This window comes from Podarcis melisellensis, assembly GCF_964234715.1.
Source record: "Podarcis melisellensis genome assembly, chromosome: 18".
Classification (NCBI taxonomy): Eukaryota; Metazoa; Chordata; class Lepidosauria; order Squamata; family Lacertidae; genus Podarcis; species Podarcis melisellensis.
Window position 1 is genome coordinate 10,638,031 of NC_138536.1, and position 25,189 is coordinate 10,663,219.

Sequence of the window (25,189 nt, forward strand, 5' to 3'; positions counted from 1 at the left end):
TAAGCTCAGTCCCTGCTCATGCCAACCTAGCAATTCGAAAGCATGTCAAAGTGCAAGTAGATAAATAGGTACCACTCCGGCGGGAAGGTAAACAGCATTTCCGTGCGCTGTTCTGGTTTGCCAGAAGCGGCTTAGTCCTGCTGGCCACATGACCCGGAAGCTGTACGCCAGCTCCCTCGGCCAATAAAGTGAGATGAGCTCCGCAACCCCAGAGTTGGTCACGACTGGACCTAATGGTCAGGGGTCCCTTTACCTTTAACCAAAACCGAAGCTTTTTCAAAGCGGGAGGAAAGATGAAAGACCTTTCAAGAGTCAGCTGGTTTTGTAATTTTATTGGATCATCTCAACATACACACACGCACACACAAAAATTGGTACAGCAGCTTTGTGGCGTTTTTCTCTTTTGGGGATTTCAGGGGAAGGGGGGGGAATGTCGATAGCAAATAAGTTTGATTTTCTTCTCCCCTTCCCCAAAGAAAAACATAATACATCATACAGTTTTTTAAAGGTTCTAGAATCACCAAAAGGTTTCTGCAAGAGAACATAATCTACATGCTAAAGTGAGGGTTTTTTTTTTCATCCAGGAATATATGTACACATATATAGATATATATATATACTTTTTTTTAATCCACTAATTCCAAGGAACCTTTGTCCCTTTTAAGACAAATTTAAAAGACGCCGTGCAGTCTCCTTCTCAACGCGTACGCAAAAATCTGGACTAAGCCACGGAAGGTTGACCAGGAGCTTCTCCCTACCCAAACAATTTTTTAATACTTTTATCAAGCAACATGGGCCCCGAAGATAATGTGGGAAAGGGGAGACCTGGATCCATCTGATAAATCAAGTTCTGCCAGAGCACAACGCACCCCTCTTTCCCCAAGCCGGCAAGCATTTTGCAAGTGATTTTGGATTTTTAGAAAACCCAAACCTACCCCCAAATCATTGGGGGGGGGGGAGGCTGAGTCACCCGTGTCTTGAAACAAGCAGCACATCAAAGAGCAAGCCAGAGACCGGGGTTTTCATGCTTGTTTCTGTGCTCTCTCTGCATCCCACAAAATATACTTTATTTGGGGGTGGGGGGGGGAGGTTGAAAAATGATATTTTGCGAAACAGGTGGGTTCTTGTAAAAAAATTGCTAAGTGCCATATTCCTCAACAGTGATCAAGCTGATTTCAAAATAAATAAGTCGCCGGCTCACTTCCGTCTTACGGGACAGGCGCGTGGGGGAAGGTTTGTCGAAACCAGAGAGAAGAAGACTTGTTTCCAGCCAAGAATCTCCAAAAAACACAAGGAAGCCGTCCCACAAGCTGTGCGGCCTGCCAGTTTCTCGGACCAATGTCACGCGGCTGAGTCTTGATCTGGGAGTTCAGAAGCCCAAGGCACAGTTTATGGGAGCAGGTGGAATATGGGGCGAAAAGAGATAATTGGGGTCATGGTGGGAGGACCATGGCCAGTGCAGCAGCCAAAGGGGTCAACCTAACACGGTAAGCCAAATAAAAATGTCAAAAATAAAGTGGGGTGGGGGGATCCACACACAAAACCAAGAGACAATGAACCTTTGGATTTCCAGTTTTCTTTTTGCTACATTCTAAACAAAATAAAAACTTCAGGAATGTGAGATTTTGCTCTCTCTCTCTCTCTCTCTCTCTCTCTAAGTGGACATCACAAAGACCCACGGGAATGGGAGTTGATCGATCTCGCAGAACGGGAATGAATCCTGTCCTCGGAAGGCAGGAGGGGAGGCAAACACAACGGTCTTATGGTGGGAGGGAAGCCAGCTTAAAAAAAAACCTCAACAATAGCAACAACAAAACTAATTACAGGTACAGTCAGCCTGGATGTGGACCACCACGCTATTGAGGGCGGAGACCCAGAAGAGCAACCGTGAAATTGGAGTTGATTTAAAGAGATGCGGTGCCTGCGATTTCTTGGGTCGCTCAGCACCACACCTCATGGGGCCATCGACTGTGGCAAGGATCTCTTGGGTGACTGCGTCAACGATGGCAGAGCGCTTCTGGGGTACAGAAGAAGTTCCCCACCACGGCTGGTCGAAAAGTTCAAAATGGAATGTGAGGGAAGGGGGGGGGGAGAGAAAAGACTACAGCTTTGGGATGTGTAAACCGCCAGAACCGAAAAACAACACCCACCCACACGCCCCGCGTCCCAGGGCGGAGTGGGAAAATGCCCGCCCCCAGGAGGGGCAGGTAGGGGAGGACCGTACGTGCGCATGGGGAGAGAGAGGGGAGGGGAGAGGAATATTTATCGCTCGGCCGGATTCAGTCTGTGTGAGCCTCACGACACTCCTCTCTCGGGGGGAGGCGGGGGGAGGAGAACGGATCGCACCAGTTTCTCGGGAGCAACTCAGCACTTCGACAAGGTCTCCTTGAGTTCAGACAGCAGGTTGCCCAGCAAGGTCGGTTCGTTGCACTTGGCATCGACGGAGACGGAGTTCTCTCCCTTTGGAAAGAGAGCGGATTTTCATTTGTGGGTGCGGAAAGAGAGAGATCAGAAAGCGAACACAGATTTTGGCCAACCAACACAATCAAAGGAGGTGGAGTGACTCCCCTAGGATGCAATCATCACCCCACTGTGTCTGCCCCCCACTTACCTTTTTAACTAACAGACAGACGTGATGGCCCTGGATAGAACGGCTATACATTGATGCGCAGGACCCCACTCGCTCGACAACTGAAGGGGAAGGAAAGAGAAGGCGTTTAAGATGGGGCGTCTTCGTCCTCTGCCTCAAAAACAAGGCTAAGCTTTCAGGAGTGAGAACAAGAAGGAGGAGGAGGGGAGGGGGAGAAGGAGGAGGAGATCCTTCAGAAGGGACCGTCTGGAGGGGTTGGGAGCTGGGGGAACTGTCCTACAGTGGTTCCGCTCCTTCCTCCTGGGCCGTGTTCAGAAAGTGGTGGTGGGGGATGAGTGTTCAGACCCCTGGGCTCTCACTTGTGGGGTGCCTCAGGGTTCTGTCCTCTCCCCCATGCTCTTCAACATTTACATGCAGCCGCTGGGAGAGATCATCAGGGGGTTTGGGCTGGGTGTTCATCAATATGCGGATGATACCCAGCTCTACCTCTCTTTTAAATCAGAACCAGTGAAGGCGGTGAAGGTCCTGTGTGAGTGTCTGGAGGCGGTTGGAGGGTGGATGGCGGCTAACAGATTGAGGTTGAATCCTGACAAGACAGAAGTACTGTTTTTGGGGGACAGGAGGTGGGCAGGTGTGGAGGATTCCCTGGTCCTGAATGGGGTAACTGTGCCCCTGAAGGACCAGGTGTGCAGCCAGGGAGTCATTTTGGACTCACAGCTGTCCATGGAGGCACAGGTTAAATCTGTGTCCAGGGCAGCTGTTTACCAGCTCCATCTGGTACGTAGGCTGAGACCCTATCTGCCTGCGGACTGTCTCGCCAGAGTGGTGCATGCTCTGGTTATCTCCCGCTTGGACTACTGCAATGCACTCTACGTGGGGCTACCTTTGAAGGTGACTCGGAAACTACAATTAATCCAGAATGCGGCAGCTAGACTGGTGACTGGGAGCGGCCGCCGAGACCATATAACACCGGTCTTGAAAGACCTACATTGGCTCCCAGTACGTTTCCGAGCACAATTCAAAGTGTTGGTGCTGACCTTTAAAGCCCTAAACGGCCTCGGTCCAGTATACCTGAAGGAGCGTCTCCACCCCCATCATTCTGCCCGGACACTGAGGTCCAGCTCTGAGGGCCTTCTGGCGGTTCCCTCATTGCGAGAAGCAAAGCTACAGGGAACCAGGCAGAGGGCCTTCTCGGTAGTGGCGCCCACCCTGTGGAACGCCCTTCCAGCAGATGTCAAAGCGATAAACAACTACTTGACATTCAGAAGACATCTTAAGGCAGCCCTGTTCAGGGAAGTTTTTAACGTGTGATATTTTACTGTATTTTTGGTTTTTATGGAAGCCGCCTAGAGTGGCTGGGGGGGCCCAGCCAGATGGGTGGGGTATAAATAATAAATAATTATTATTATTATTATTATTATTATTATTATTATTATTATTATTATTATTATTATTATAGAAGAGCTTACTCCCTCTGCCCATATCAGCAAGAGGCACTGGTTAGCTCTCCTGGGGGGATGAAGCAGAGCCCAAAGAAGGGACTCATGTTGAGAAGCCTCCTCAGAGAGTCTCCTTGGATTGATCACAACTGATGCAGAGAGAGACGACAGGTAAAGGCAGCAAAAGCCCAACCCCCCTTACCTGCCAGCCATAAGGACTTAAGCAGGGGTGGAAACCCTCAAATTTGTCCCTAAACAAATGCCAACAGCTGGGGGGGGGGAATCACATCTGGCAACCAATCTACAGTGGTGCCCCGCAAGACGAATGCCTCGCAAGACGGAAAACCCGCTAGACGAAAGAGTTTTCCGTTTTGGAGGTGCTTCGCAAAACGAATTTCCTATGGGCTTGCTTCGTAAGACAAAAATGTCTTGCGAGTTCCTGCGGGGTTCCCCCCCTTTTTCCCAAGCCGCTAAGCCGCTTATCAGCTGATCCGCTAAGCCGCTTAACAGCTGATCTGCTAAGCCGCTTAGCAGCTGATCCGCTAAGCCCGCTAAGCCGCTAATAGCGCTAAGCCGCTAATGGGCTTGCTTCGCAAGACGAAAAAACCGCAAGACGAAGAGACTCGTGGAACAGATTCTTTTCGTCTTACGAGGCACCATTGTATTGACATTATTTTCAGCTCTCCAACCCCACTATGGCGGTCTATCCTGGGGGGGGGGATTTTTGAGGAGGGGGAACTTACTGCAGCAGGAACTCACCTGAGAAGTGATGGTGAAAGCAGATTTTCGCCAGGAGGTGGTGGAAAGGCATGGTGATGCTGTCGACTTTGACGGATGTGGCGTGCAGGTCCCCCGACTCCAGCAGCTTGGCATAAGCATCACTTGAGGGAGGAGAAATCAAGGTGAACTGAGCAGCAAGGGAAGCTGGGGGAAGAGGAGTGGGCCGGGACACCATCTCTGGCTTGCCCACTTCTGTGGGCCAGAAAAGCTTTTTAATGTTTACTATGATCTCGGGGCCCACCAGGCCTAGCGAGCAAAACACACACTCATACCGACACACAAAGAAGGGGGGAAAAGCATCAAAGTACATTCAAATGACGTTGCAAAGAGATACGGTTCACAAACAAGCTTGTTTTCCTCTGCTCTGGAGGGTAGGACTCGAACCCGTGGCTTCTAGTTACGAGAAAGGAGATTCCGCTTAAGCATCAGGAAGAAGTTTCTGACGGTGAGAGCTGTGTGAGAGTGGAAAGGGTTCACTTGGGAGGCTGTGGGCTCTCCTGCCATGGTGATTTTTAAGCAGAGGTTGGATGCCCACCTGTCATGGATGCTTGAGCTGAAATTCCTGCATTGCAGGGGGTTGGACTAGATGACCGTTGGGGTCCCTTCCAACTCCACAATTTATAATTCTACAAACGTTTTCTCATAAAAGCAGGGCAAGGGAGAAGCGTGTCAGGTCGATCTCTGCACCCAACAGTGGAAGTTCATTTGTCCACTCCCAGAGACTCAAGAATACCGCTTAGGCGCTACGTTCCTATTGACGTGGCGACTTAGGAAGCCTTGTAGAGACAGTGGTCTGCCCTTCTCCCTGAGACACAGAGGAGAGGGGGGGCTGGAAGGGGCTCACCTGTAACAGGGCGTCGTGATAAGGTAGGAGGCGCAGCTGAAATGCAACTTGAAGTCCAGCTTTTCGTGTGTTGAGCCTTCCTCGTCCTGCCAGAAAACAACAGAGGGTGGGAAGTGGGGGCAAAGGAAGTAGCCCCCCCCCCGCTCAACCCATCCCTGAAACAGCCTCTTCAATGGGGAGCGGGGAAGGAGGCAGAAAAAGCCCCCCAAATGACCCTCCCATATGCTCCATTTTTCACTCCAGCCACCCGCCTTGCTGTTCCTGTCCGAGGCTTTGGGGAAAAAACCTGGCTTTTCAGTCCCTTCTACCCATAAGAGTCCCAAGGATGGGATAAAGCCGCATCCAATATATTAATATAAAATCACCATTTATTACTTTTATGTACTGCCCTTCATCCGAGGATCCCAGGGTGGTTTTCTGGCATAAAAACACAAAAATCCTTAACCTGTTTCAAACCTTTTTTTAAAAAAAAATACTGTGCAAAATTGAGTTTTAATGTTAACGGTGTGCTTTATTTATTCTTATGTTACTTAGGAGATTTATAGGCCGCCCTTCATCACAAGATCTTGGGGCGGTTCACAGAGTAAAAAAAATACAGGTTAAGAACATGAAAGTAAGTAAAATTTAATTGTAAGAGCCTGCCATAGGACCTTGAGGTGAAGGGCAGGCAATGAATTGTAATAATAATAGTAATAGTAATAGCAATAATAATAATAATAATAATGATAATAATAATAATAATAATAGAATTCAGGCACTGGGAAAGTGGAAAAGGCCCTTACTTTGACGATAAACGCGAGGGTTCCTTTTAGTTTCTGCGCCATGACAATACTTTGCAAGGTGAAGACAAACTGGGCTTCGTTGGACACCCCTAAATTGGGAGAAGGGAGTAGAGGCAGGGGAAAGAGAATTTTTTTAAAAAAGAAATAAATTCACAAATATTCACTCTCCTCCATTTTGGCTCAAGCTTGATTGATTGGGGGGGGGGAGCCCTACCAAACCCACACAGAGGGTTCCAAACTATGTGTTCTTAAACACATAGTTTGGAAGAGTATGAAAATGAAAAGCATCAAAGACCCTCAGCAAAGTCACACAGCTACAGAGAAGATTGCCCTCCCCCCAAACTACTATCAAATCCTGTCATTTGTATTAATGGAAACTTCCAGTAAACCTCCAGAACATATTCCCCAGTATATTTTATTTATTGATATGGCTAGTGGCAATAATAATAATAATAATAATAATAATAATAATAATAATATCCGTTATTAGGCATAGCAAACCACACATTATCAAACAGACACCGTATACAAATTACAATATGCAAAATACAAGCTCAACATAACAAGGTTTGTCCCAGTCAGATCTTTAACTCCAAAGAAAATCAATTTGCATAAATAATACAACCACTAAATCTCTTTATAACGGCCCAGTCTTTCTACATGGACAGCACTCAAAAATACAGTCACTATTAAAGTAATTTGATCATTACTGTCCGAAAGCAGTTCTGAACCGTTGGTAGCGTAGAAGTCGGCCTATTGAGTTGTAAGGCCTCTAATAATTGTCTTCTGGCATAATAATAATAATAGTAATAATAATTTGAAAGGTTGCCCCTGGGCTTAATCTAGACATGACCCCTTTGATGCCATTAAACTTTTCATGGAAAGGGAGGCTCTCTTGACGCTCCTTGACGCCTCTGGCCAACCCAGTACCCCCCCCCCCCCAGCAAAGACAGGACATACCAGGGGGCAGCTGGAAAGGGACAGGAATTCCGTCATGTATGGAGGAGCCTTCTGGCCGGAACATTTTTGTGTTGAGTGAGTCCAGGACGTTCAGCTCCATGCTCTTCAGGAAGCTGCTGCTTTTGTTCTCGAAGATGATGGAGACGGTCACCTGGCTGTCGTTCTGCAGGTTCCCCTGGATGTCGTAGGTCTACGGGAGAAAGCATTTGTGAAGAGAGAGCAGTAGCGGAGCTGGACACCATCACTTAACCCCTGCACATTTAAGGCTCTTGCGCTCCACAGAGGCGCAGACCCAACCCCACTCACCATTTTGATGTACGCGTTTTCGGCAAGGAGGGCGTAACTTGACATCGGCTGGAAGGCAGAAAGAAAAAGGCGTCATTCCTGAGCTGCGGCCAATTATGTGTGGAGAGACAGTGTGGTTAGAGCGCTGGAAGAGGACTTAGGAGACCGGGTTCGAATCCCTCCTCAGCTAAGAAGCTGTCTGGGTGGCCTTGCGCCAGTCGCTCACTCTCAGCCTAATCTACCTTGCAGGGTTTTTGTACGGACTAAATGTAGGCCACCTTGAGCTCGTTATAGAAAAAGGCACGGTTATAAACGCAGTAAATCTATATAAAGTTCTGCTCGGGGTAAACCCACTGAAATTAAGAGAAGTTAGTAATGCCTATCAACTTCAGTGGGTCTACTTTGGGCAGGACCAACACTGGCTATGACTAAAAGAAATCTCTATACAGGAGTGTCTCCCAAAGTTGGGTCTCCAGCTGGTTTTTTGGGACTACAATTCCCATCATCCTAACCACGGGTCCTGCTAGCTAGGGATGATGGGAGTTGTAGTCCAAAAACAGCTGGAGACCTGAGTTTGGGAAATCCTGCAAAAGACCTCTCAAGCGGTTTGCCAGATGGCCTAAAACAGTCATTTAAAAAAACAAGTTAATAATAATAACAAGGGGAAAACCCAAAAAATGCAATTATAAGACCCTTGCTCACCGGTAACGGTTCATCCTCCAGCGTCCCATTCTGCACCGATTCTGCAGGGAGCTCCTCTCCACTGTTGCCCTGGTGTTTCTTCGACTTCTTATCCTTGGACTTTTCCTCTTTCTTGTGCTTCTTCTTCTTCTTGTGCTTGGAGGATTTCGACTGGGCCAGGGGGAAATCCAGGGGTCAGACACCTTCCTCCCACATCGCCCATTAAAAGCCAAGGTGTGAACCTTGGCGATCTCCGCCAGGCCCTGCCCTGTGCAACTCCCTGACCATAGAGGGAACTGGCCCTGCCTCCTTCCGAAGTCTCTCAAAAACCGCTTTTGGGACAGGCGCTTCACACTACGGATGTTTCTCCTTAACCAAGCAGCATCTACTGCTGTCTTATTGTGGTTTTTAATTAATAATAAAAAAGTATAATCATACTATTTATATGCTCCCCAGCCACTCTGGGCAGCTACCAACAAAATATTAAAAACACAATAAAACACTGAACATTAAAAACTTCCCTATACGGGGCTGCTTTCAGGTGTTTTTCAAGTTGTGTAGTTGTTCATCTCCCTGACATCTGGCGGGAGGGCGTTCCACAGGGCGGGCACCACCACCGAGAAGGCCCCTCTGCCTGCTTCCCTGTAACTTCACTTCTTGCAGGGAGGGAAGCGCCAGAAGGCCCTAGGAGCTGGACCTCCGTCTCCAGACTGGACAATTGGTTATATTGTATTCCATATTGCAAGCTGGCTTGACATATCTTATGAAAGCATGGGTCGCAAATATTCAAGTAAACAATAAAAGAAACCGACTGACAACCTTTCTGCGCTCTCTTACTCTCTTTTTTGGCAGTCGGGGGCAGGGACTTGGCCACTCACCTTTCCTTCATCTTCCTCCTCCAGTTCTTCTTCTTGCACTTCCTTCTGGGCCCCCACTGGCTCTCCAGCCCCCGTGAGGTTCATGCTCGGCTCAGAAGGGCTCTAAAGGGAGGCGGCAAGATTGAAATTATTTATACTAAGCCCATCTAGCTGGGTTGCCCCAGCCACTCTGGGGCAGCTTTCAACAAATTAAAACACAGTTAGGCATCAAACATTAAAAACTTCCCCATACAGGGCCACCTTCAGATGTCTTCTAAAAGTTCTAGCTTATCTCATTGACGTCTGGTGGAAAATGCTCAAAAAGCAAGCCAAGGGACTATGGGACATCTAGGAGGCTCTCCCAGAGGGGCAAGGAGGGGTCTCACTTTACAATGGTTCATGCCCTCCAACTGTGGGCACCTCCCTGCTTGCATCCCTCCCCCAAGCCCACTGGCTGCCTGTTTACCGGGCCAGGCTCAGGGTTCTTGTGTTCATTTACAAGGCCCTTAACAACATGGCTCCAGGAGATCTTAAGATACTCCTGATACAGTGGTGCCTCGCAAGACGAAAAGAATCCGTTCCGCGAGTCTCTTCGTCTTGCGAAGCAAGCCCATTAGCGGCTTAGCGCTATTAGCGGCTTAGCGGATCAGCTGATAAGCGGCTCAGCGGCTCAGCTGATAAGCGGCTTAGCGGATCAGTTGTTAAGCGGCTTAGTGGAACAGCTGTTAAGCGGCTTAGCGGCTCAGCTGATAAGCGGCTTAGCGGATCAGCTGTTAAGCGGCTTAGCGGTTTAGCAGATCAGCTGTTAAGCGGCTTAGCGGCTTGGGAAAAAGGGGAGGGGAGGAAAAAAACCCCGCAGGAACTCGCAAGAAATTTTCGTCTTGCGAAGCAAGCCCATAGGAAATTCGTTTTGCGAAGCACCTCCAAAACGGAAAACCCTTTCGTCTAGCGGGTTTTCCGTCTTGCGAGGCATTCGTCTTGCGGGGCACCACTGTACCTTATATCCCAGTCTTATCGCTGAGATACTGGGGACGGGGAGAGAAAACATGGGAGCAACAGGTCCCAAGGTCTTCACCTAAACCAGCTTTTTTTGAAGCTTTTTGAGTCCACAGCTTTTTGACCAACTCCATTCTTTCTGCGGCACCCCTGTGAGGCTCAGGAGCCCAGTTATGCCCCCCCTTGCCTGCAGAGCTGGCAGCCTCTTACCCTTTTTCGAACGCCTTCCCTTGTGGAGCGTTCCCTCAGCCTCCTCTTCTCTTTCCTTGGGAGTCCTCTGGGCAGTTGCTGCCCTAGGTTTCTGAGCTGCCCGCCTGCCCCTAAGAGAGGTGCTTCCTCACACTGCCCCACAGGTGCCTGAGAAGCACCACCTGGCCGGCCCCAGAGGCACCATTTGCCTGGGGAGCCTGTAGCCGGGGCTGCTGCAATGAACAGCCACGCAAGCCTTTGGGAGGAAGACGCAAGAGGGCATCAGAGGAGGGAGGGAGGGAGGGAGGGAGGGAGGGAGGGAGGGAGGGAGGGAGGGAAGGAAGGAAGGAAGGAAGGAAGGAAGGAAGGAAGGAAGGAAGGAAGGAAGGAAGGAAGGAAGGAGGGACAGAGGCCAGTGTTGCCTGCAGCACCCCTGACCAACATTCAGTGCACCCCAGGGTGCCACAGTGCACTGGTTGAAAACCACTGGTTTAAGGAGTCCTTTGACGCCTGGCTCACTGTCTTTTTCGCTCTATAAGATACACCTAGTTTTTAGAGGAGGAAAGGGGGAAAGCCCTGGTGTGTTTTTGGGGGATCAGCTCACAGTTGTGCAGCTTCTTTTGCAAAGGGGAAAAGCCCCATTTTTTTGAGGATCAGCTCAAAGTTGTGGAGCTTACTTTGCAAAGGGAAAAAATCCTGTTTTTATGGGGTTCAGCTCAAAGTTCTGCAGCTTCTTTAGGAAAGGAAAGGGAGCCCTTTCTACAGTTTCCAGACAGATAATCTAATCAGCCAGTCACATGTCACTGGGGAAACAAACAGTCTCAGTCTGCAGGACATACAACAATGGAGGCCTGGGCTAGGGAGCAGGGCCAGAAAGGGAGCCAGCGATCGACCACACATTCGCTCCATAAGATGCACAGACATTTCCCCTTAATTTTTAGGAGGATAAAAGTGCGTCTTACGGAGCAAAAAATAAGTATATATCTGAGTTTGCAACACTTGCATGCGCGCGCATGCGCGCGTGCGTGCACACACACACACACATCATTTCAAAGCTCTGCAATGGAGATTAACCTTTGCTTCCGTAGCAGCTGCAGGTGGTGGACCGTCAGAAAGCCAGAAGTCCATGTCTTCCTGCTGGAACAAGAGAGGAGCAAAAAAGGACTGTGGGTTACCTGTAGTGCACTTTCTTTTACAACATATTTAAATCTTACAAATAATAATAATAATAATAATCACCACCACTCCACCCTGATACACAAAGTGTGTATGAAAACAGCAAACCCTGTGCCTATTTCTGGGTGCTTTCGAACTATAACTCCCACTATCACCCGCGACTGATGAGCTCTGCTGGAATGCAGCAGCTGAACTATAATTCCCACCAGACTTGGGTGCTGGAAATCAGAGTGCAATGGCCGGACCCTCCACGGGGCTCCCCGGAAGAGGCCAGACTTGAGAAGAGCACAGGTGTGTGTGTGTGTTACCTTCTTCTCCTCTTCCTCTTGCTCCTCCTCCACCTCCTCCTCGATCTTCCTCTCCCGCTCCTTCCTCTTCTCCTTCTCTCGCTCCTTGTCTTTGTGCTTCTTCTCCTTCTTCTTTGGTCGCTTGCTCTTCTTCTCTGCGGAGAGCACTTCCGCCTCCTGGGGCGACTTGAGGTCGTCGGCGTTCCTGTGTCTCTGCACTGGAAGCTTCTCGCTGTCCGCCAAAGGCCTTTTTAGTGGGAAGGAAGGACAGGGGAGGTTTGTTTGTTTTTAACTACGCGTTTCGTTTTGCATTTTTGCATCTCATTTTGCATTTTTACATCGTGAACCGCCTTGTGATCTTCAGGTGAAGGGTAAATAAATATACAAATTCAACCCGGGCTGCAAAAAGCACCATCTCAAGATCCAGCCTCCTGTTTTCCAACCCAAAAGCAGGATTCTAGCAGGGCCGATAATATCGTGCCCATTGCAAGGCCAGAATTAACACCACACACACTCTCATGCATAGCACACAGGTACGCTCCCAGGAAGCTGTGATTGATCGCAGCTCCGTCGCTGAATGAACCCTCTGAAACGGCCTGAGGGTGACCAGAAGTTCCCCGACACCAGTCTTTGCCCATCTGGTGCCCTCCAGCGGCTCTGGAGCACAAGTCCCAGCAGCCCCCATGCTGGCTGCGGCTGTTGGGGAGTCGTGATGGTGGAAATTCCAGAACATCTGAAGGGCACCTGGGCTGCGGAAGGCTGCCCTGGAGTAAGTTTCAGGAGCACTGCAAGAGGTTAACAGCGAGGTGGATTGCATACAGCTGCTTTCCTGGTCGCCTATGGCGAACGGAAGATTGGCTCCAGGCAAGCAAGCGAACAAACACCATTCAGAGCATGGAACTCCCTGCCACTAGAAATCAGGCAGGCACCAGATGCAAGACTGAAACAGGTTTATTCCAGGAGGCCTTTGCACCACTCTTCTGGGATTTTCAGTTTTGCATACTGCATGTTTTTTATTTTGTAAGTTGTTTTAGTGAAAACTAGGATTTTTTTAAACATTTCTTTTGTTCCAGGCCATAAACATGCAAATTTAGGTCTATGCAGGCAGAAGAGAGAGAGAGATAATTGATTCCCTCCCCCTAGACTCTCAAAATACAGAGTGTCTCCTTTTTCTGCTGCAATTTGAGGTGGGGTGAATGGGTCAGCAGCTTTCTTGGCTGTGTCAGGGTTTTACGTCAGAAAGGGAGCAGCCAACTTGCGGTTTTTGCATTGTAATTTTATGTTGTGAACTGCCCTGAGATCTATGGATAAAGGGGCAGTATGCAAATTTAATAAATTGTAAAAAGAACAACTTCCCGTACACTGGAGAGAGAGAGAGAGATAGGGAGAGGGGAGCGCTTACCTCGCCGATTTCCCTGAAACCAGACTGTGTGTGAAAGACAGAAAGAGAGGGAGAGAGGGGAAAAATAAAATAAAATACACATGACGACAGAATACAGCAACTGTGCGAATGGAAGAAGCAGGAGGGAAAGAGACAGAGAGCGAGAAATGCAAAATAATTCTGGTGATGCCTCACAGAACATACAAACGGAAGAGCTGGAAGAACCTGAGGAGCAAACCTAGCCTTTTAAAAGACGCAATGGAAGTGTTCAAATCAATGGCTTCACCCCCTAAACAAAGCTAAGCCCACAAGGTGAAGACTCGGGGGGGGGGGTGTACCTGTGACCCCTGGGTCTAATCTGGCCCACAAGGTCAGTGTCTGCCCCAAACCAAGCTCACCCCAGAGGTTGCATGTGACATAAAGGAGGGCTTGCCATACTAGCAAGTGGTCTATATTTGAATCGTTCTCATTCTCAAGTACTGGTTTTCTTTTTAAAAAAACAAACACCCACAATTCATGCGCATGGCTTAGAAATCTGAATATTAAGCCATCTCCATCTCTCCACCTAAATACCTGAAACAAATGAATGAAATATTGCTGAACTACAACCAAGAGTAGAGAAACTTTGGCCCTCCAGGCATTGCTGAAATACAACTCCCACCAGCCCCCACAAGCATGGCCGATGGCTGGGGGTGATGGGAGTTGTAGTTCAGCAAAAAGCCCGGCTAGCCAAAGGCTCCTTGCACTCCGATGCTGTTTTTTGTTGCATCAATTAAGTGTTTTAAATGTGTTGTTAGCCACCCTGAGCCCGGTTTTCTGAACTGGGAAGGGTGGAGTATAAATAAAAAATTATTAATTATTATTATTATCAGCATCCCACAGAGAGTGGCAAAGCAACAGGCCTCAGCTGACATCAGGAAGGTTTAACACTAGCCACGAAAGCAGAAGAACGCCAGCCCAGCTTTTTCCTTACTTGTCGAGGTCAATGTCCAGAGCCTTGTAGGGGTCGTTGGGGTCCTTGTCATCCTCGTCGCTGGGCAGAGCATTCTGGGGAAAAAGCCACAAGAGAAGAGGGAGTGGGTCAAAGAGGTGCTAGTCTCCAAGGGGCAGGGGAACCTACCCTCCATTGCCACAGCGACAGAATTTTTTTGAAGTCAGAAATATGTTCCCACCACCCTGAACCAAGAGATAATGACTGTGCCACCGTACAGCTGCAGCAGGATTTCATTTGCCAGATTAAGAATGTAAGAATTTGCCTGCTGAATCTGGCCAAAGGGGGCCCTTCTACAGTCCAGCCACCTGCTCTCAATGCGGCCAACCGGAAGCATCAACGGAAAGCTCTCAAGCAGGACCTGAGCAAAACAGGAACTCTCCCTGTGATTCCCAGCAACCGGGGTGCAGAAGCACTGCTGCCTCCAACTGTGGGGGGAGAACACAGCCCCTCTATTTTTGCACTGCCTCCCACCCCCAGATTCACCTGCATTTAGCACAGCGTGAGCACCCCAGGCACCCTCACCTGCTAAAAAGTTATGACCAGCTAGCTATCAACCTCAAGCCTGAAACCACACCATAAGAATGAATTTTATCTGCTGTTACCTTGCCTGCTCCCCCCCTTTAAAATCTACGCAGTTTCCATTTAACGGAGAGAGGAGGTTATCAAGTTTGTTTGCTCCTGCTCCAGAGGGCGGGACTTCAAGTGACAAGAAAGATTCTGAATAAACCTTGAGAAGAACTTCATGACAGTAAGAGCTGTTTGACAGACAGCAGGTCCATACCCATAACTAGTTTTTTGGGCAATTTTTAATGTTTTCTATCCTTTCTATTAATGAAGATGTTAAAACAAATCTGAAAATGTATGGTGTTCTATTTGTGAGAATGTACCATTCAGGCGCTGTGGGTGCGCGCCTGCCAACCTAGCAGTTCGAAAGCACCTCCGGGTGCAAGTAGATAAATAGGGACCGCTTACCAGCGGGAAGGTAAACGGCGTTTCTGTGTGCGGCTCTGGCTCGCCAGAGCAGCGATGTCACGCTGGCCACGTGACCCGGAATTGTCTCCGGACAGCGCTGGCCCTGGCCTCTTAAGTGAGATGGGCGCACAACCCCAGAGTCGGACACGACTGGCCCGTACGGGCAGGGGTACCTTTACCTTTACCTTTAAGCCACCCTGAGTGGCTGGAGAAACCCAGCCAGATGGGTGGGGTACAAATGATAACATTATTATTATTATTATTATTATTATTACTATTATTACTACCACTACTACTACTACCACCACCACCCATCAGGATTTGTAACCAGGTTGGTTCCCAATCCACCCACGGCCAGGGAACACCAGGAAGAACAGGGTGGGTGCCTTGATCCGTGCATCAGCCATAAGCTCCCGCCAGGGCTTACTTCCGGCATCTCCTCCGTGATGATGTCCACATGTTGTGCGGGCGCAATGTCCTCGTCGCTCTCGGTGTGCAGTGAGTTGTGGCGCCGGTGGTGCTTTCCCCGCTTCTCCTTCTCCTGCTTCTTCTTCTTCGTCTTGTCCTTCTCCAGCTTCTGCTGGTGCCGACGCTCCTCTTCCAGCTTCACATACTGGTCAGAAACCGGCAAGCCTGCGTTGATGGGCGGGGAGGGACAGAGCAAGTTCTCAAGAGGGGCAGTGGGCTGAGCATCAGCCTTGAAAGGAAACGCTGGCCAAGGTACACAGCCTGGGAGTCTTTTTGGACTCACCGCTGTCCATGGTCAACTCTGCATCCAGGGTGGCTGTCTACCAGCTCCATCGGAGACCCTCCCTGCCTGCTCCCCGTCTCACCAGAGTGGTGCATGCTCTGGTCCCGCTTGGACTACTGCAATGCACTCTCCGTGGAGCTACCTTTGAAGGTGACTTGGAAGCAACAACTAATCCAGAATGCAGCAGCCAGACTGGTGTCTGGGACCATATAACACCAGTCCTGTAAGACCTACATTGGCTCCCAGTGCGTTTCCAAGCACAATTCAAAGTGTTGGTGCTGACATTTAAAGCCCTAAATGGCCTTGGTCCAGTATATCTGAAGGAGCGTCTCCACCCTCAACGTCCAGTCCGGACACTGAGGACCAGGCTCTGAGAACCTTCTGGCGGTTCCTTCATTGTGAGGTTACAGGGAACCAGGCAGAGGGCCTTCTTGGTGGTGGTGCCCTCCCTGTGGAACACCCTCCTCTCATATGTCAAGGAGATTAAGAACTACAGAGCTTTCAGAAGACACCTGAAAGCAGCCCCCTATTGGGAAGCTTTCAATGCTTAATGTTTTTACTCAGAGGAGACCCATTGAAATTAACAGACTTTAAAAGGCAGTCATGCCCTCTTTTTGTTGTTGTTACAACTTTAGCAGCTGGAGAAATGGAAGCCAGGCGTACTCGCCCTTTCAGGATCCTAGCATCTGACGTGGGAAGCAGCGACCAGGGCACAAAAAACTTGATTTGGAAGCGCTGAGAATCAAGGCCACTCATCTGCATAGCTCCACCCACCGGGCCCCATTCATTGGCGTGGAACGCTGGGAAACTGGCAGAACTCTTACCAGGAACTTTCAGAGGAACGGAGAGGTCAATCTGCACCACAGGTATGTGCTCGACGCCGGGGCTATCTTGGTACCTCTGGACAAGGTGGGGGCGGAGGGAAGAGGATCAGGTGGGGAAACAAGAGATGTCATGTGCCAACATTGGCCCTGTGTGGCTTATCAAAAGTAACATCGGGATCCCTGCCATTAAGAGAGGGGCCCCTCATCACCCTAGAGTGGGTCCCTTGCGACTACCAGACAAGGATCTGGGCTTACCTTCTGTGGGGAAGGAGAACTTTTGATGTAGAACGGGTTGTTCGCTTGTTCCTGCTTCCGGACTTCTCGGCGCTTTAGGGAGAGACAAGGGGCACGGCGGCGGTGGGTTTAAAAATCTAATATATTGAGGGTTATTGGAACATTTTTCTTGGCTTCATTTATTTAAAAAAGGAGAGTGCAAATGACCCCCACACCCCCCCAGCTCCACATCAGCTTTGGCTGGGGGCCAAGCTGCGTCTCTAACCAGACAGGACCAGCCTAACTTGTCTAGGCTCTAGGAACTTCCAGGTTAGATTACTGCAGCATGTTATATGTGGGGCTGCCGCTGGGACAAAACAGTTTGAGCACATTGCATTGCTCCTGGCCGGACTGCACTGAGTGCCAATCAGTTTCCGGGCCCACTTAAAAGTGCTGGCTTCTCACGTGAGCCAGAGGGGCACGATGCCTACGTGACGGGCATAATAAATTCCTGCATTGCAGGGGGTTGGGGGTTGGCCTGGTCCCTTCCAACGCTACAGTTCTTTCACCCTATGACGTTCTGCAGCCAGCCTACCCTCTTCAGTTCCTCCTCGTCCATTTCAGGCTGCCGGTGCCTTGTGTGCCTCTGTTCCTCCTCGTGGAAGATGGTCCGCGGCTTCTCGTCCTCAGACTCGCTGTCCGAGGGAGGCTCGTTGATCCAAGCGTCAAGGTCCAAGCTGGGAAAGGAGAGAGCCTCCGCATCACTACCAAGCTGCCCTTGTTATCGATTACTCAAAAAGTTACTCATTCTAGTTAGATTTATATAGCTTCCCGTCAACAGAATACCGTATTTTTCGCTCTATAACACGCATCTGACCATAACACGCACATAGTTTTTAGAGGAGGAAAACAAGAAAAAAAATATTCTAAACGAAACAGTGGATGTATGATTTTTATGGTTCATGCTGTGGCCACAGACATGTGATCTGATGGTGAGTTTGGGGTAGCCCAATGCAAAAATCCTGAGGATCCATGTGGATCCGTGCTTTGTAACCACGTTTTAAGTGGGGAGGGAAGGAAAAGCACTCAAGGGACAAGGAGCACGTGTTGAGAAGGAGCTTTTCGGCGAGCTGAGCGGGGATGAGGGAGGGAAAGAGCACTGTTGCTTTAAAGGTATACTTAAGGTATTTGCCCTGTGCCTGGGTTTTTTTCCATTTAACAGTTTGCAGCCTTTTCCTTCTGCTCCTTGTTTTGAGGCAGAATAGATTTGAGCAAGTGAGGAGGACTTGGTTTGCGGGGGATTCGCCATTAGCTGTGTAAAAGCGCTCCTCCTTGCAGCCTGAGTGATAAGCAGCCACCAGCAGCAATAGAATGGAGCACAAAAAAGTGGTAGGGGCACTAGGACCCAGACAATGCTCCAATCTATCCTGCCTGAAAACAAGAAGTTCCCCCCTCTCCCTCATCCCCAGCCTTTTTTTTAACTTCCTGGTTTTCACTGTGTGGCTCAGAGCTCGAGGTTGGTTTTATTTTGCTGCTGGTTGCTTAAATTTTATCTTTCCTGCCGTCCCTCTGCAGCCTCATTGCTCTGTTTAGAGAGCGCACGGACCTTTGCTAGCATCTGTCCCTCCTCCCTGTAAGCAGCTGCTGCCCGCTTTGCTGTCATGGCTCTCCTTCCCTCCCTCCTCCCTGGCTCCAGGTCGCTTTAAAGCAAGCAAAGCGAGAGCCTCGTAGAGCGTGTAAGCGGCTCCCGCTTTGCTTGACTGACGGCAGCCATGGCTCCGATCCGTGCATTCGCTCCGTAACACGCACAGGCATTTTCCCTTACTTTCTAGGAGCAAAAAAGTGCGTGTTTTGGAGCGAAAACTACGGTAGACTCTTAAATCTCAGGGCCACGGATTCAAGCCCCATGTTGGGCAAAGATTCTTGCATTGCAGGGGACTGGACTAGATGACACCTGTGGTCTTTTCCAAGTCTGCGATTCTATAACTCCAACTTATTTCTGTGATTTTAGGTTGTTCTGAGCAATTTTCTTAATTGTTGCAACCTGCTTTGGGTTCTTAAGAGTGAAGGGTGGGCAAATCATTCTCATAATCACCATCACCACAACACCCAGTCTTGAGTTATCATTTCTCCAGTTCAGGGCTGCGGAAACTCAAGGCGGGGCGATATCTGGTTTTCAACGTCACAATATATCACCAGCTAAACACTGCGATATACCAATATATCACGATGTCTGAAATATGTAGAGGGCTTGGCAGGCTACACACCCCATGATTCGTAGTATATTGCCGGGTCAAAATTTTCAAAACTGCTATCACGATACAGACTTCAAAACGGTTTGGGACGATATATCTTCCAGCCCCAGTCAGGACCCTCCCACAGGGCTACTCTGCACCCTCCTGAAGTGCTTGTGCATAACTGGGATGTTTCCTTGAGCCGTTTATGTGCCTCTTTGCTCAGCTGGATGGGGAACAGAGAGGTGTTTATGGAGGCAACGAGAGGGGAGCGTACACACCTTTTGCGCAACTGGAATGAAACCTACTGTACAATGGGTAAGAACTGCATCTGTTGCACCTGTCCGCCCCCTTTGTCACTGTCCCTTTCCTTTTCCTCTGCCCCTCCCCAAGACTTCTCCATGAGAGAACGCAGCACTCAGGTTCAAAATACCCCCCCCCACCTGCTTGGAACCAAACATGGTTTCTGGACCACCTTAAAAGGCAGCCCTATGCACAGTGCACTGCGGCAGACCCTGCTGCAAACACAGAAATCGCACGGTCCCCCTTGCCCTTGCTCTGCTTTCCCCCGATTTCACTCCTCTCAGACTGGCTGGGAGGCAGGCGAGGCTGCAGGCCCAGAACCCTGAGGTCCAATGCCGTCACCCGGGGGGGAGAGAATCTTACCCTTCTGGAATGGGCACTTTCTTCTGGGCTTTGGGGGCGACGGGGTTGAGCTCCCCAGCGAACAAAGCGATCACTTCCTCGGCTACGGGGACCTCTTTGATCTGAAGCTTGTGGATGTATTTCATGAGCTGGAGGATGCAAGAGGCCTGACGAGAGGAAAGAAATTTATTAAAGTTAAGAGAGAAAAAGAGAGAGGGAGACGCTCATTAATTTAGCCCAGTGTTTCCCAGACTTGAGTCTCTGGCTGTTTTTGGACTACAACTCCCATCATTCCTAGCTAGCAAGACCAGTGGTCAGGAATGGTGGGAATTCTGGTCTGAAAACAGCTGGAGACCCAAGTTTGGGAAACACTGATTTTAGCCATAGGGTTAAAATGTTGTACAGGTGGTACCTAATGTCAAATAAATGAGCCAAAATGTATAAAAATGTGCCAGGTAAGTGCTGAGAACGGTAAGTAGTCAGAAGGGTCGTTCTTTCATATGTGGTGGAGATGCAAAAAAGTAAAAGGCTATTGGGAAATGATATACAGTGAAATGAAGATGATGTTTAAATAGATTATTCCCAAAAGATCAGAAGCTTTTCTTATAGGCATAATAAGGACAGATATTTTGAAGATGACCAAACTATTTACATATGTGACAACAACATCTAGAATATTATTTGCATAGAAATGAATAGAAGAAAAGGTTCCAACGAAGGAAGAGTGGTTTTTAAAATTAATAAGCTATGCAGAAATGGCAAAACTGATAACAATATTAAGAGATCAAAATGATGAGCTTTTTACAGAAGAATGGAGGCCTTTCTTGGACTGTTTGAAAAAGTATTATAGTCAAATGAAATTGCGGGCAGGATTCGAGACAGGAGCAGCAGAAAAACTATACAGGAATTGTATTAGTGGGATTCTGCAATAGATGAGAGTTTGATATATCACAGTAGAAAAGGGTATGAAAAGGGCTGCGTTCTTCTCTTTCCTTTTCGATATTTCTGACTTCATTTGTTCTAGATATAATCTTATTTTATTGTGAAAACTTTAATTTGAGCAAAAATGAAAAAGAAAAAGCTTTGAACAAAAACACTTTGAAGTTGGGGATGGGAAGCCAATTTATGAACCAATGCAATTGATTCTAATTGTCTAATTGTGAAATTTTAGAAATTTAATAGAAAATGATAATGTAAAAAGAGAGAGAGATGGGATCTTGGGAGGATTTTTGCTTACCCTTTCCTGGACCTCGAGGTCCGCACTCTGCACAAACTGCGGCAGCCGCTCTATCATCATCTGCGTCGCCTCCTGCGCCACTTCCTTCTCGCCAGCCTGCTCCTTCTGTTGCAGGATTGCAGCGTACAATTTCACCATGTTTTGGACATATACAGCCTGGATGTGGCCGGGCAGCGTGGTGACCTTGGGCCGCAGCATGGCTTCCAGAGTCTGGTGAGGCTCCTCGAGGTGCCTGAGGAGGAGGGGGGGAGAAGGTGCTTACAGGCGGGGTGTCCCAAATCCTCCTTCCAGGAGGGAAAGCGAGGAAACCACAAGAGGCGCTCCGAGCACAAGAAGCAACAGGGGAGAACTTGGCCCTCTCCCAGTTGCAAGTGGTTCGTGAGACAGCCTTTGTGGTGGTGGCCCCAAGGGCAAGGAACTACCTCCCCACACAGGTGATACCGGCACCATGTCTTTACAGATGTTGGCAACTGGTCATGTTGGTTGTTGGAGACTAGCAACATCTGGGAGGGCCCTGACAGATCTTTCTCATCCCTGGTCTAAGAGGAGGCATTCCCCACTCAGGAGCGAATGCCTCTTCTCAATAGAGGCACTTCTTCATCTCATGCACCCCAACGCAAACACTGCCTTCTTAGAGAAGGGCTGGGAAACCTGTCACTCTCTTGACTCCCATCATGCAGGCCCACTGGTTGTCTGAAGGGTACCGCTTGGGAGCTCCTGCGTGACAGATGCCACCGTGCAGCTGGGAACTTACTCGGAGAACTCCCCGCAGATCCAGGCCGCGGCGTACAAGACCTCGCAGATCCCGTTGCGCTGGGTGTTGCTGGCCAGGAGGTGGGCGTTGTCCAGCAGCATGGCCATCTGGGAGACGGCGAACTTGCGGATGGCCTTGACGCGAATGGCCACGTCAAGCATCTGGGAGGCGATAAGGTGGCCATGGCGGGTCCCCTCCAGGCGGGTCAGCTCCACCAAGATGCTGATGTACCTGGATCACAAGAACACAGGAAGGGGCCTTAGACCGAGTCAGACTATTGGGTCCCTCAAGCTCAGGACAGTCTTCGGCAGGGTTTCCCAAACTTGGTTCTTCGACTAGGGATGATGGGAGTTGTAGACCAAAAACAGCTGGAGAACCAAGTTTGGGAAGCCCTGGTCTACAGTGATTGAAAGGGGGCATCTTATACGTGGGACCAGTTCAGGGGATATTCCCAGCCCTAACGGGAGTTGCTGCTGATGGAACCTAAGACCTGCTGCATGCAAGGTGGATTGCTCTACCTCTGAGCTATGGTCTTTTCCTTAAAAAACAAAGTAATAAAAAGAAAATAAATCAAAAAAGATACCGTATCTTTCGCCCTATAGGACGCACTGGACCATAGGACGCACCTAGTGGTTTTTTTGGGGGGGGGGAAATAAAGGGGAAAAAATTATCCCCCCCCCAGCCGCAAGAATTCCCGCAGGGCTCCCTAGGCTCTGCTTCAGTGCGCCCCGTGCTCCGGGCAAGCAGGCTGCTATCCGCAGCCTAGGGAGCCCTGCGGGAACTCCCACGGCCTCCCCAGGCTTACGGATAGCTTCCTGAAGCCTGGAGAGAGAGAGGGGTCAGTGCGCACCAAGCCTCTCGCTCTCCAAGCTTCAGCGAAAGCCTGCATTCGCCCCATAGGACGCACACACATTTCCCCTTCATTTTTGGAGGGGAAAAAGTGCATCCTATAGGGCAAAAAATACGGTATTTAAACTGGTTATTTCCACCCCCCAACCTGAAGCTTTTCTCCTAGGGATAATTGGGTCAGAAGCCACAAAGAAAGATGATTAACTTATTTATGCATGCAAGAAGCAGCAGCCAGAACCGTATACAACCAGAACTGGGGGAAAAAGTCCAAAGAAAGAAGAACGGCTCTTAAAATTAACAGACTATGCAGAACTGGCAAAGCTAACAGTGAAAACAAGAGGTCAATACAATGGGCAATTTATGGAAGAATATCATAATCAAATCGCTGGCAGGATTTCAAAAATGAGCAACGAGAAGAAAATGGAAATATATGAAAGAGGACCATGTATTAGATGAAATGTGTGAAGCCCTGTAGGTAAACAGAAATACTGACCATTCGAAATTGGTGATGTATTGGTAATTGGACTGGCTACATATGTCAATGATTTTGGTCAGCAGCTCGTCCCGGTAGGTTGTCCCTTCCGCCTTGTCCACGTGGATCATCAGCTTCTTCACAATCTCCATCAAGTTCTTCTTGGACACCTGAAGTTATAGAGGCCGGTTGGTGGGGAGGGAGGGGCAAGTCATTAAGGAGGATATTGACAAGCGGGAGTGTGTTAAGAGGAGGGTGACCAACAGCGGAGTGAAGTTTTTTGTCGGGGAACAATGATGCCAGCTTGAAAGGGCGATGTGGGTGTGGGTGTGAACATCGGGTTGTGATGTCCCAACATGCTGACATGCATGACCATCGCACCTCCCTAAGTCGGGCAGAAGCATCCAGGGCTTTCATACATGAACAATTAACTGGGAACATAGCCTAGTCCCCCTAATCTGCACATCACTGGCAACCAAGATGATGAAGGGCCTGGAAGCCAAGCCTTTTGAGGAGCAGCTGAAGGAGTTGGGGATGTTTTGGCTAAAGAAGAGGAGAACTGAGAGGTGGGAAGATGGACACCTTCAAGTATCTCAATGGAAGGTGGAGCCACCTTGTCTTCTGCTGCTCTGCTGGGGAGGACCCCAGACAATGGATTCAGATGGCAAGAAAGGATAATCTAATGAAACATTAAGAAGTTCAACACTATAAAGGTGGTGGACTCTCCTTCCTTGGAGGCTTTTAAGCAGAGGCTGAGTGGCCATCTGCCAGGGGTTCCTGAGCCCTGATTCCTGTACTGCAGGGGGCTGAGCTGGATGAAGCTGCGGGTCCCTTCCAACTCTACGACTGCCTTCTGTTGCTTTTGAGAGTGCTCTGGATGCAACATCTGTCGCCCCACAAAGCACGGTTTGCTTTAGGAACGCAGGAAGCTGCCCTACGCTGAGTCAAGACTGTTGGCCCCATCTAACTCAGTACGGTTGACACAGACCGGCAGCAGCTCTCTGGGGTTTCAGAAGGGGATCTTGCCCAGCCCTACCTGGGAGTGGTCAGAAATTGAGCCAGGACCTTCTGCATGCAAAGCAGGAACCCTACCAATGAGCCATGGACCTTCCCCAGCTTGATCTCCCTCCTGCGTCCAAGGATGGTGTTCTTGCTGCAGTGCTCCTAAGGGTTTTAGGGTATATTTCTAAAAGTTAAGACCTCTTCTCTCTTACGTTGCGGCGGCAGGTGAACGTACCATCCCGTAGAGAAGATCCAAGGCCCGGAGGCGGATGGACTCGTCTTTATCATCCAAGCACTGAAGGATGAGATCCTTGTGGGACTGGACCGATTTGGGGTGGGTTTTCAGGATCTTGGACATCGCCAGTAGCCCCAGATATTTCACTACGTGGAGAGGAGACACAACCACACACAAAAGCCAAATAAGATTTCCAGGGGCGGCGGTGGAGGCCCAAGAAGCTGAGCTGCACTCAAGAGTAGATTCCGCGAAATCAACGGACTCAAGTTGGGAAAGCCCAGTGGATTTCAACAGCTCTAATCAGAGTATGACCTAGAAAGCCTTAAATGGCTCAGGACCGCAATACCTCAAGGACCGCCTCTTTCCTTATGAACCTACCCAGACCCTGAGATCATCTTCTGAGGCCCTCCTTCGTGTGCCCCCTCCTCGAGAGGTCCGGAGGGAGGCAACACGAGAATGGGGCCTTCTCTGCTCTCCCCAGGGATGTTCGCCTGGTGCTTTCATTAAATACTTTTAGGCGCCAGGCAAAAACATTCCCTTTAGCCAGGCCTTTGGTTGATTTGATTGATATCCTATGCCCTTTTTAAATGTGGGTTATTTGGGGGGGGTTATTGTATTGTTGTTTTTATTTTGATTATGCATTTTGTGGTTTCATATTTTGATTTTATTTTGTGAGCTGCCCTGAGACCTCTGGGTATAGGGTGGTATATCAATTCAATCAATCATAATCATAAAATGACTAAGTCAGATGCAACTGCTC

General features: G+C 49.2%; 1 protein-coding gene across 3 annotated transcripts in view; it reads right to left on the reverse strand.

Moving 5' to 3' along the window:
- Positions 1-317: 317 nt before the first annotated feature.
- AP3D1 (adaptor related protein complex 3 subunit delta 1) overlaps positions 318-25,189 on the reverse strand; it is a 50,719-nt gene continuing 25,847 nt past the window's right edge. The window contains exons 12-33 of one of the 3 annotated variants that reach the window (XM_081895398.1): positions 24,430-24,575; positions 23,214-23,362; positions 21,872-22,102; positions 21,118-21,349; positions 19,902-20,047; positions 17,597-17,738; positions 17,044-17,115; positions 16,789-16,864; positions 15,641-15,846; positions 14,221-14,294; positions 13,269-13,292; positions 11,888-12,113; positions 11,478-11,537; positions 9,240-9,341; positions 8,383-8,532; positions 7,702-7,749; positions 7,396-7,585; positions 6,436-6,524; positions 5,654-5,739; positions 4,789-4,910; positions 2,612-2,691; positions 318-2,460 (exon numbers count right to left, since the gene is read on the reverse strand). In XM_081895398.1, the coding sequence (XP_081751524.1) occupies positions 2,365-2,460; positions 2,612-2,691; positions 4,789-4,910; positions 5,654-5,739; positions 6,436-6,524; positions 7,396-7,585; positions 7,702-7,749; positions 8,383-8,532; positions 9,240-9,341; positions 11,478-11,537; positions 11,888-12,113; positions 13,269-13,292; positions 14,221-14,294; positions 15,641-15,846; positions 16,789-16,864; positions 17,044-17,115; positions 17,597-17,738; positions 19,902-20,047; positions 21,118-21,349; positions 21,872-22,102; positions 23,214-23,362; positions 24,430-24,575 (2,747 nt within the window). In that variant the 3' untranslated portion in view covers positions 318-2,364. Of the gene's footprint in view, positions 2,461-2,611; positions 2,692-4,788; positions 4,911-5,653; positions 5,740-6,435; positions 6,525-7,395; positions 7,586-7,701; positions 7,750-8,382; positions 8,533-9,239; positions 9,342-11,477; positions 11,541-11,887; positions 12,114-13,268; positions 13,293-14,220; positions 14,295-15,640; positions 15,847-16,788; positions 16,865-17,043; positions 17,116-17,596; positions 17,739-19,901; positions 20,048-21,117; positions 21,350-21,871; positions 22,103-23,213; positions 23,363-24,429; positions 24,576-25,189 lie in introns of all 3 variants that reach the window. The other 2 variants (XM_081895397.1, XM_081895399.1) reach the window with 2 other exon arrangements.